A 12,558-nucleotide genomic window follows, 5' to 3' on the forward strand; every position below is an offset into this window, starting at 1 on the left:
GTTTGGCTTATTTACCTTATCTTAATGTTTTGAAGGTTCATGAATGTGTAGTCTGTATCAGAATATCATTCCTTCTTAAGCTGAATAATAATTCATTTATATATATATGGCACATTTTCTCTCTTCTGACATTTGGGTTGTTTCCAGCTTTTAGCTATTGTGAATAAGTTTGTGAACATTGGAATACAGTTTTTTGTTGAGTTCCTGCTTTCAGTTCTTTAGAATATACAGCTGTAAGTAAAATTGCTATACTATATGGTAATTTTATGTTTAATGTTTTAAGGAATAACTAAACTGTTTTCCACAGAAGTTGCATCATTTTACATTTCTACCAGTAATGCACAAGCATTCTAATTCACCAGATCCTCACCAACACTTGTTATTTTCCATTATTTTGATAATAGCCTTTCTAATGCCTATATAAAACGGAACTTAATTCTAATGGGTATGAAGTAGTAACTCATGGTTTCATTTTACATTTCCCTAAAGACTAGTGACGTTGAGCATCTTTTCATGTACTTATTGTCCATTTGTATATCTTCTTTAGATAATGTCTGTTCAAGTCCTTTGCCAGATTTGAATTTTTTTTTAATTGTAGAAGTTCTTTATATTTTCTGGATAGTAAACCTTTATTAAACATATGATTTGCACATATTTTTTTCACATTCTGTTGAGTCTCTTTTCACTTTTTTTAAGTTGGACACAGTATCTATTTTTATTTTTATTTATTTATTTTATGTGGTGCTGAGCATCGAACCTAAGGCCTCATGCATGTGAGGCAAGCACTCTGCACTGAGCTACATCCTCAGCCTCTTTTTAGTGTTTTTAAAGTTCTTTTTCTTAACACCCAGCCCGCTTCTATTTTGATAATGTCTTTTGATACATACATTTTTAAATTTGATAAAGTTCAGTTTACTTTTTCTTCTGTTGTCTGTGCTTTTGTTGTCAAATCCAAGAAATTATTGCCAAATTTAATATCACAAAGATTTCCCCTCTATATTTTCTTTAAAAGATTTATAGTTCTATTACATTTAGATCTTTGATTCAGTTTGATGTAATTTCTGTACATAGGTAAAATTTATTTCTTTTACATATGGATATACAGTTATCCCAATCTCATATGTTGAAAAAATTATTCTCCCTCTGTACCCAACCCTTTTGTTGTTGTTGTTGTTGTACTGGGGATTTAACCCAAGGACACTCTTGCACTGAGCTGTCTATCCTCTCAGCCCTGTTAAAATTGTTTTGGGGCATCACAAAGCTTGCCTATATAAAACTGAACTTAATTGATACATGTTTTGTGTGTTTTGACTGCTTCACTGTCCTTCCATTCCCCATCTTTCTTCCTCTTCTTGAGCCTCCCTATTCCTGGAAACACAACCATATTAAAATTGGGCTAATAAATAACCCTGCAATGGCCTTTAAATGTTCAAGTAAAAGGAAGAGTCACATGTCTCTCAATTTGAATCAGATTCTAGAAATGATTATATTTAGTGAAGAAGGCACGTTAAGAAAGCTGAGATAGGCCAGAAGCTAGGCTTCTTGTACCAAATAGTTAGCCAAGTTGTGAATGCAAAGGAAAAGAAAGTTGTTGAAGAAAATTAAAGGGCTGCTCCACTGAACATATGAATGATAAGAAAGCAAACAACCTTATTTTTGGTATAGAGAAAGTTTTATTGGTCTGGATAGAAGATCAAACCTGCCATGAAAAAGCTTGTCCAGAGAATTCCTTAACTCTTCAATTCTGTGAAGGCTGAGAGAGGCAAAGAAGCTCTACAGCTTTGTTTATTAGCTGTAGTAGTGTTTGTTTTATTTTTGTTCATTGAGATTTTTCTATATATAGGATCATATCATCTGCAAATATTGTTTTACTTTTTCCTTTCCATTTTGGATGCCTTTTCTTGCCTAATTGCTCTAGCTAGAACTCTGAGTCTTGCTCTGTCATTTTTATCATTTTGCTCAGAATTCAAAGTCCCATAGAAAAGATCCAATTTGCATTTAGATTGTGCTCTTATCTCTTGGATCAGGGAATAGAAGGAAACTTGGATTTGCTGAGATGTGTACATGGGGGAAGATGAATCTACCTGAAGAAGTTGGATACTATTACCGAAGAAAGGGAGATGGATTATTAATATTCACAAAAACCCCAACTAAAACAAAAAGTACCATTTGTTCCAAAGCCTTACTTAGTTGGTTCTGACAAATCCAGGACTAGAACCCAGGTCCCTGATTAAAGGACTAGTACTTTTGCCTATTGTTATAGAATTAATTACATTCTTCTTTTTTTTTTTTTTTTTTTTTTAGTTGTAAATGGATCTTATCTTTTATTTATTTATTTATATGTGGTGCTGAGGATCAAACCCAGGACCTCATACATGCCAGGCAAGGAAGGACTCTACCTCCGAGCCACAACTCCAGCCCCTAGAATTTGTTACATTCTAAGCACAAATTTCTTTTCTTAGAATACCCAGTTCAATCAATTTGAATTTTCAGTTTTCCTAGTTGTTACAATTTAATAAGGCTGCTTTAAAGCAGTATTCTCTATTACTTGGAAGAATTTATTGGATGATGTTTATTTTAAACTAAAGGTTTCCAAATTAATCTAAAGGTATATGTTGAATATGCATATATACAGCATTTCATGTAAGGTTTTACTTTCCATTCAGATAAGAATTGCTCATGGCATGCTTGCAGTATCAAAACTCATTATGATATTCATGCTTGAACATTTCCCTAATTATTTCATTTCTTTGGGATGTTGACTTATGACTAATTTCATTCAAAAGAATCTTCTCAAACATTTAATTTTTTCTTTTTTCTTAGAAAAGGATCATCCGTTTCTGTACGAGTGAGAGACAATCTGAGAAGTGGTTAAAAGGACAGCCTCTGGGAGCAAAACAAGACTGCTGGTTCCTTTTATAGCTTTAGCCTTTAGAGGGTGGACAGAAGCTAACTTTATTTATTATTATTAGCTTATTTGCTTCTTTGTGCCTTGATTTTCTGTTTGTAACATAGTTATAACAGTATCTATTTTATAAGGTTGTTGTGAGGATTAGATTAGATAATATATATAAAGCATTTACAACAGTGCCTGACATAAAAGTAAGCATAAATATTAGTTATTATGTGCCCTTACTAGGGAGGAGTATTTATGGCAATCTTTTTACTAAGACTGGTATGACAGTGTTATTTGCTTTGATAAGCTTAAGATGGGTAAGTACATTCAGGAGTTTCATTACTAACTCAACAAAATATTTAAAGAGATTCTGTCACGTATTAGGTACTATATTAGGTGCTGAGGTTACAGTACCTAGTATAGTATACATTGCTTGCTAGGAGCTGGTGGTTTGGTAGAGGATGTAGACAAAATTGGATATTATTTTCATACAGACTGGGAAGTATGACAGTAGGGGTAAGCAGGTAATGCTTATAATATCAAATGGGGGCAGGGCTGTGGTTGTGGCTGAGTGGTAGAGTGTTTGCCTAGCATGTGTGAGAGCACTGGGTTTGATCCATAGCACCACATTTAAAAAATAAAGTTATTTCCATCTACAACTAAAAATATCTTTTAAAAGAATCAAATAGGGGCTTGGGTTGTGGCTCAGTGGTAGAGCACTTGCCTAGTACATGTGAGGCACTGGGTTCGAGCCTCAGCACCACATAAAAATAAATAAATAAAATAAAGGCATTGTGTCCATCTACAACTAAAAAATAAAAAAATAAAAAAGAATCAAATGGGGGCACTTCAGTCTTGCAGGGGGAGGGAATAAATAAGAGGGTTTCCTAAAAAGATATTGAAGCATGAATTACATGTACGAATTAGCCCTGTGGGAATTGGGTGACTAATAAAATTTGGAAGTCTGCAGCATGAAATTACCTCAGAAAAATGTACAGAATGTAGTGTTCCAAGTTTATATGGAAGACCGTGAAATAGGCTGGATATTTTTAAAAAATGCTATACCAACAAAATGAAAATGGCAACTGATACTTAGCTGTAGGTGTCTGGGAAACCATAGGGAATAATTATTGTCTTATGGCAGTATGAGCTCAGGTTATCCTGATCTCCCAGGTTTGTATGTGTGTGGTTTGGGGGTTGAATCCAAGGTACTTTACTTTGCCACTGAGCCACATCCCCAGCCCTTTTTATTTTGAGACAGGGTCTTGTTAAATTGGGCATGTTGGCCTTGAACTTGTGATTTTCCTGTCTTAACCTCAAGAGTATTTGGGATTATAGTTGTGCACCACCACCTTGCCCAGCCAAATTTTTGGAAAGAAAAGCCGAAAAGCCAGAGATGAGGATTTCAATATGGAATCCCCCCCGCCTTTTTTTTTTTTTTTTTTTTTTTTGGTACCAGGGATTGAATTTAACCCTGAGCCACATCCCTAGCTTTTTTTTTTTTTTAAAGACAGGGTCTCATTAAGTTGCTGAGGCTAGCTTTGAACTCACGATCCTCAGCCTTCTGAGTCTCTTGGATTGTACCACTCTGTTCGGCGGAATTTTCCAATTTTTGAATTTTGGTAAATCAAAACACTCTGGGTGTGGGGAGACAGTACCTATTTTAAAGTCAGAACAGTACAGTTATGACCACTAAAATCAGCCCTGTGGATTGCTAGTTTGTTATGGGTTTAGTGTAAAGTGGAGGGGTAAGAGGAAGTCAAGATAAATTCCTGATGATACTCCAACTTGCCTGGGGAAAGCAGCTTGTGAAAGAATGACCAGAAGTAGAAAAACTATAAAGAATTTACGGTCAGGCTGGGGTTGCAGCTCAGTGGTGGAGCACTTGCCTAGCATGTGTGAGGCACTGGGTTCGATCTTCAGCACCACATAAAAGTAAATAAATAAAATAAAGGTATTATGTCCATCTGTAACTAAAAAATATTTTTTAAAAGTATAGGGTCTCAGATTCTGAGTAAAGAGAGTGTTTCAGTATCAAATATCACAGATAATGATTGAAAAATATCTACTGAATTTAGCAACATGGTCAGTGACCTTGGCAAGAGATGAGGTTGGAGTTGGGAGGCAAGATTGTAATGTACTCAGGAGGGAATTCAAGTGCAAAGAGGCAATGTTTAGCTCTTTGCAAAAAGCTTGGGTATGAAGGAAATGGGTGAGGTATGTATTCTTAACCTGAGATTTGTAGACTTCTCCAGTATTACATGTTATATGCTCATTTTTGTGTATATGCAATTTTTTTTTGAAAGAAGACTTAAAGCTTTTTTCATCAGTTCTCAAAAGGAGTTTATAACCCCAAAGAATCACTTGTCTTAGAGGACTACATTTGAGTGATTTGAGCATATTTATAAGCTTTTGGGAAAGTTTCCAGTAAAGCAGGAGAGACTAAAAATCATAGGGTGCTAGAGGACTATAGTCCCTCTGGTGGAAAGGAAATGAGATCTAGAACATTGTTAGAGGGACTAATTTAGATATTAAGGAAAAAATGGGAGTAGATGCACATACATTTATAGATGAATGGCAGGAAACTGAAGTAACTCTGCTCACACTATATTTCATAGGATGTGAGTTGGGTCTGCCAAAGATGAGTTAAGGAAGTATAAAATGATGTTTGAAAAGGCAGAGATTTGAAGTAGCCATAATGAAGAATGGGGAGAGTAAAAAATTAGGGAAAGATTGTGGATTGTGTTGAGGGTCCACTTATGGTTGGAGACTACTACTAGTGAAACCAAATTGAAGATGGTATAACTCCCCAGTTAGTGAGAGAGTGGAAGAAGTATGAAAATGATCTATATGTTTGGGATCTTGGCAGGCAGGTGCAGTTGGGAGAATAAGACAGGCAAAAGAGATGAATAAATACCAGCATAGAATAAAAATAAATACCAGCATAGAATAAAAAGTAAATAATGAGTAATGGACATCTCAATGAAGTGAAAGAATTGTGGGGGTATTGGAGTAAGTTTTGTGGGGTTAGGAGTGAGGTTCCCATCCTAGTATAAAATCAGAATTGCTAGTTGTATTGGAAAACCAAAACCAATGTCTATCTCTCTATCTCATAAATCTGAATCTCCAGGGAGATGGGCCAAGATATTACTGTTAGAAAAATTCCACACAAAGTTAATACAATAATAAATCAAACTCTGATGTGTAACATTGTTGATTTCCAAATCCCATGGTAGTAGATTTCAAACCACCTGTACAACATATATAATGCAAATTTTCAAAGAGATGCTTCATAGCATAAAGTATTTCCATTATATAAATATAACCGATATAAATAATCTTGAAAGCATTTAATATAGCAAAATATTAATGAATGATGAGTTTAAGTATTTACTACCTTTATTTTTATATAATTTATTATGAATTTATATGATTTAGTTTTTTAAAAAAAATTTTTAGTTGTTGATGGACTTTTATTTTATTTATTTTTATGTGGTGCTGAGGATCAAACCTAGCGCCTCACACATGCTGGGCAAGCGTTCTACTATTGTGCTATATCCCCAGCCCTGATTTAGTTTTTAATGACAATAGCTTACAAAATTTCTGAAAACATAAAAATCAGAATTTCCTAACCTATTGGTTTCAACATACCATTTCTAAGGCTTAGAGAGGTGAGATGATTTACTAACTCTGGTTTAAGTGGTGGACTTAGAATAAATCATAGGTTTCTTTTAATTTAATTTTGATGTTTATCAAAGCAATATGAGTTTATAGTTCAGAAAGAGTACCACAAGGTTTATAGTAAAATTAGGCTAGCTGGGCCTGGTGGTGCATGCCTGTAATCCCAAGGCCTTTTCTTTTTCCTTCATGTTGTGAAATTTTACAGGGATATACTTTTTTTTTAATATTTATTTTTTTAGTTGTAGATGGACACAATACCTTTATTTTATTTATTTATTTATTTATATGTTGCTCTGAGGATTGAACCTAGGGCCTCAAACGTGCTAGGCAAGCACTCTACCGCTAAGCCACAACCCCAGCCCCTGTTTTGGGTCTTTTTTATTAATTGTGTGGCCTACTCTGTGGGCATTTTAATTATAAAAATGTATGTTTTTCAGCTCTGAAAAATTTTTCCTTATTTATCCTAAATGTTTTGCTCCCTGTTTTCTATAACTCCTTTGTTAGTTTAGTATTGGATTTTTCTAGGATGATTCTCCTGTTTTTTATTACTTTCTTTTTTGTTCCACTTCCTGAGAGACTTCCACTTTATCTGCCAGCTTGGCAATTGAGTTTTTTTAATCTGCCATAACTTGAATATATTAAGTGCTCTTATTCATTGAATGTAATTCATTATAGACTTTGTGTGTGTTTCATAGATGTAGTATTCCTTTTATATATCTGAGATTGTTATACCATTTTTGTGTATTTGTGAAGTTTTCTTCTCCTTGACTGTTTACTCTATAATACCTTTTCTTTTTCTTTTTTTGTCTTCCTCAAATGTCTGGTATCTAAAACATTTTTTTTAATAATATTGTTGTAAATGTACATAACAAAATTTACCATTTTAACAATTTTTAAACATGTAAGATCTGTGGCATTAAGTAGATTCACATTGTGTAACTATCATTACCATCCTTCTCCAGAAAGTTTTCATCTTCCCCATTTGAAATTCTGTATCCATTTAGCATTTCTATCCCTGCTCCTGTAAGTCCCTCGCAAGTGCCATTGCTTTATGTCTCTATGAATTCATCTACTTGGAGAGCCTCATGTAAGAAGAATCATATATTTTGCTTTTTATGGCTGCCTTATTTTACTTAGCGTAATGTCTTCAAGGTTCAGTCATGCAATAAAATGTGTCAAAATTTCCTTCCTTTTAAAGTGGTTTGTTCTTATTTAAGAATGAGATACACTAAACGGCAGATTTGAAGCTCAATGCAAGTAGGCAAAACTTCTTGTCTTTTGCTAAAAGATGATAAGATGATGAGTACCTTTTTCACTGGGTCATCCCAAAATATCTATATTTTAAGTCGTTTTTTGGGGTCCTGTAAATTTCTCTCGAAGAAAAATATCTCCATAACTCCTGCCTGGGGTGTAAACTTGAGCTTATCGTTCAGAGAACAGGGGAAAGAAAGAGGCCTTAGGCATTTGCTGTTTGGTAGACTTTTCCTAGCTTCTGCTATTGTTAATAAATAGGTGACCCCTATTCTTAGCTTTAGTTATTGTTCCTTGAGTCCAGTTTTTCTCATTGTTTTTTCGGACTTGTGAGTTGACAGGCAGCCTTTGTCTAGAGGGTAATGGGGGTAGCTGCCTTGTTGCTTGGTAGTTGGGAGGAAAAACTGAGGGCCTAACTGCTCTTTCAATGTCCTCAGCCAGTTCTTCTGTTTTCAGCCCCATCCTGAAACCTCTTTTCAGAGATATATTGTGCCTGCATTTCCTGGTCTTTTCAGAGTATAGTGGTATGAACAGATTGCCTTTGTTTGGATTTTCTCTATTTAGGGTTGGGCTTCATTTTTTGCATTCTACCAAGTCAAATTCATCTGGTTGCATTTCCTGTACTAAAGTTGTGTTGCTATTATCTGTTATTTCCTATTTTCTTTGATATTGTTTTTATACCTTTAAAAATGTATTTTATTGCCGTTTAGGAGTGATTAACAGAAAGAGTGAAGAACTACATGTATTTACTATATTTTAGCTACTGTACTCCACTTGAATGATTTTGTTTTTCTTTACCCCAAAGAAACTTTCTAAGAGAGACATTCCATCAACAATAGCATCACTAGGTGCTTGTTAGAAATGTACTCCCAGGCCCCATCCTAAACCTAGCAAATCATATTCTGCATTTTAACAGGATCCCTGCCCCTGAAAGATTTATGCACATATTAAAATGTGAGAAGCAGTGGTTTAACGTATGGCAGTGCTTGATACATATTAAGTGCTCAAAATATATTTTATTGAATAAATGCCTGATATGTCTTTTGTTAGACAATTGCTAGTCTGAAAAGATCCAGAAGTTAGAAATTGTTTGAAGCTATGGGAGTAGATGAGTATATAGAATAATAAGAGAGACAAGGAAATCAATTTTAAGGTGTGGGAAAGGGACAGTAGTCCATTTAGGAAAAATAGAGCTAAGGGAGAACAGAGGCCCAGAGTTTTATGTGAGGTGTGGGAAAATAATCATCCTTCAAAAGAAGAGTGCTACAAAGTTCAGGCTATCCTTCAGAGACAGCCTCTGATTTGTAAAACTAGATGTGCCCCAGCATAGACTGGAGACATAATATTTAAGCACACGTCCCAGGATAAGAGTATGAGGAGGGCTGAGATCTGCCATAAATTCCTGGTTTTAAAAAGTACCTAAATCTGATTCTTAATTTTTTTTTTGCCGGGGCTTCGTACTGGGGATCAAATGTAGGACCTTGTGCATGCTAGGCAAGTATTCTGCCACTGAGCTGTACTACCAGCCCTTTTTTCTTTTTCCTTTCCTTTTTTTTTTTTTTAATTTTAAAATCTTGCCAAAATTTTTAAGATCTTGCTAAGTTCCTCAGTCTGGCTTGAAACTTTCAATCCTCCTACCTCAGCCTTCTGAGTAGCTAGGATTATAGGTGTGCTCCACTGTGTCTAGCTAACAACTTTATTGATATATAATTCACATAAAATATATTCCATTCACATAGGATAATGTAAGGATTTTTATTATATTCATAGAGTTTGGTTAATTTTGGAACATTTTCATTACCCTGAAATAAACCTTATTTACATTAGCAGTGATTTCTTATTCTCTCTTAGCTCCTTAGTCTAGGTCACATTAATCTACTTTCTAGCTTTATAGATTTGTCTATTTTGGACAATAGAATCATATAATATGTGGTCTTTCATGACTGGCTTCAAAACATTAGCATAATGTTTTCAGGTTTTTTTATGTTGTATTATATATTAGTACTTCAGTTCTTATTGACAAATAATATTCTAATGTACACATATTTTATATACGTCATGTTTATTCATCTGTTGATAGACATTTGAATTATTTTCATTTTTGATGTTATAAATGGTGCTGTTGTGCACATTCATGTACAAGTATTTGTGTGCATGTATGTTTCATTTTTAAGGGTATGTACATAGGACTAAAATTGGTGGGTCATATGGTTACTCTTTGTTTAACCTTTTGAGAAACTGCCAGACTGCTTTTCCAAGAAACTACATCATTTTTACATACTCAACAACAGTATAATAAGAGTTCCAATTTCAGCTGGGCACAGTGGTGCATGCCTATAATCCCAGTGGCTCAGGAGGCTGAGGCAGGAGGATCACAAGTTCAAAAGCCAGCTTCAGCAAAAGTGAGGTACTAAGCAACTTGGTGAGACCCTGTCTCTAAATAAAATACAAAATAGAACTGGGGATGTGGCTCAGTGGTCAAGTGCCCGAGTCAATCCCCAGTACAAAACAAACAAACAAACAAATAAATAAAAGAGTTCCAATAAATAAAAGAGTTCCAATTTCTTCACATCTTTACTCATGCTTGTTATTATCTGTATTTTTTTATTAAAATCATCCTAGTGGGTGTGAAGTGGTATCATTGTGGTTTTGCATTTCCCTGATGGCTGTTTACGTTGAGCCTCTTTACACGTGCTTGTTGACCATCTATATATCATTTTTTAGTTGGAGAATTATCTATTTAAATCCTTTGCCCATTTTAAAAATTGAGTTTCAAGAATTCTTCAGGTGTTTTAGAGAGGTTTCTTATCTGTATTTCAAAAAATATTTACAGATATATTATCAAATGTATTTTCAAAAATTTTCTCCCACTGCTTGTGATTTTAGTTTCTTGATGGTACTTTGTTGTTGTAACTGGGAATTGAACCCTAGGGCTCTTTACCACTGAGCTACATCCACAGCCCTTTATATTTTTATTTTGAAACACTAGTTGCTGAAGGGTCTAAGTTGCTGAGACTGACCTGAAACTTGTGAGACTCCTCTCTCAGCTTCCAGAGTTGCTGGGATTACAGGTGTATGCTACCATGCTCACCCTACTTAGTAGCTTTTGAATGAATTGTTTGGGAAGGGGCTTTACTTTGTCTTTTGGAAAATAATGCAGTTTTACTGAATTAAAAGTTAATATTGTATAAGGAAGAAAAAATGTAAATATATTGAGATTTTTACATTTCAGGCAATTATTGGTAGAGTTCCAAAATGACTCCTTCTTTGGATAACATTAATTTGATTGAAAAGTGTTTGAAAAATTTTCCCTTACCCAGGTATTGAGGATTGAACCCAGGGGTGCTCTAGTACCTGGTTACCTCCCCAGCCCTTTTTATTTTTTTATTTTGAGTCAGGGTCTCACTAAATGCTGAGACAGGCCTCGAACTAGTTATCCTCCTGCCTCAGCCTCTGAGTCCCTGGGATTACAGGTGTGCACTGCTGCACCAGGCTAACTATTTCAATTGTAATATTTTTTAGTTAAGAAACTGCTCTTGAGCTGGGCCTGCTGGCACAGGTTTGTAATCCCAGCAATTTGGAAGGTTGAGGTAGGAGGATCCTGAATTTGAGGTCCGCCTGGGCAATTTAGTGAGATCCTGTCTCAAAATAAAATGAAAAAGGGGTGGGGATATAGTTCAGAGGTAAAAGTGTACCTGGGGCCTGGTGCAGTGGTACACACCTGAAATCCCAACAGCTCAGGAGGCTGAAACAGGAGGATCACAAGTTCAAAGCTAAGCAACTCAGTGAGACCCTGTCTCTAAATAAAACACAAAATAGTGCTGGGGATGTGGCTTAGTGGTCAAGTGCCCTTCAGTTCAATCCCTGGTACCCCCCTGCCCCCCACAAAAAAATGCACCTGAGGTCTATACCCAGAAAAAAGCTGGCTCTGAGGAAATTAGAAAACAAAAAATAATTTACACATGCAAAACAATATTAATTTCTCTTCCAGCTCTTCCACCAAAGCCACCTAAGCCAATGACATCAGCAGTTACAAATGGAATGAAGGACAGTTCCATTTCTCTTCAGGATGCAGAATGGTACTGGGGAGATATTTCCAGGTAATTAGAATTTTACTATAGTTGAATGCAGGTTTTTTTTTTTTTTTTTTTTTTTTTTTTTTTGGCGGGAGTTGGGTACTGGGGATTGAACCAGGGGCACTCTATCACTGAGCTACATCCCCAGTCCTCCTTTTTTTTTTTTTTTTTTTTAGACAGAGTCTCTCTAAATTGGTGAGACTGCCTTGAACTTGTAGTCTTCCTGCCTCAGCCACCTGAGTTGCTGGGATTACAGGCATTTGCCATTATCCCTGGTTGAATGCAGTTTTTAAAAACTCATTTTTGAGAATTAGTAGCTAAAACATTTTAATACTCTACCTGTTGTCACTTAAACAGATTACCACTTTAAATATTGTGAGAACATTTAAAAAAAAGTCTTTATTTCTGCCCATGAAAGTGACATGAAAATCTTTATGAGTGTGGCTTAATTTTTTATAATACTATAAAGAGGATAGATTTCTGAATGAATGAAATTTGCACATTTAGGATAGTTACCTTTAATTTAGAATTAAAAATATTTTTAGATACTTTACTTTCTCTATAAGACAATGGTTCCAAAATTGTTGCATGCACAAAACTCAGTTGCATAGATCCCAGGAGTCTGCATTTACCAACCTTCCCTAGGTGATTTTG

The 12,558-nt window shown here is 35.1% G+C and overlaps 1 protein-coding gene across 3 annotated transcripts in view; it reads left to right on the plus strand.

Moving 5' to 3' along the window:
- LOC308656285 (phosphatidylinositol 3-kinase regulatory subunit gamma) overlaps nucleotides 1-12,558 on the plus strand; it is an 83,745-nt gene that overhangs the window by 32,828 nt on the left and 38,359 nt on the right. For all 3 annotated transcript variants that reach the window (XM_081307223.1, XM_081307224.1, XM_081307225.1), the window contains exon 3: nucleotides 11,820-11,928. In XM_081307223.1, coding sequence (XP_081163349.1) covers nucleotides 11,820-11,928 — 109 coding nt within the window. The remainder of the gene's footprint in view (nucleotides 1-11,819; nucleotides 11,929-12,558) is intronic.

Source organism: Spermophilus citellus, assembly GCF_964194105.1.
Source record: "Spermophilus citellus genome assembly, chromosome: 9".
Classification (NCBI taxonomy): Eukaryota; Metazoa; Chordata; class Mammalia; order Rodentia; family Sciuridae; genus Spermophilus; species Spermophilus citellus.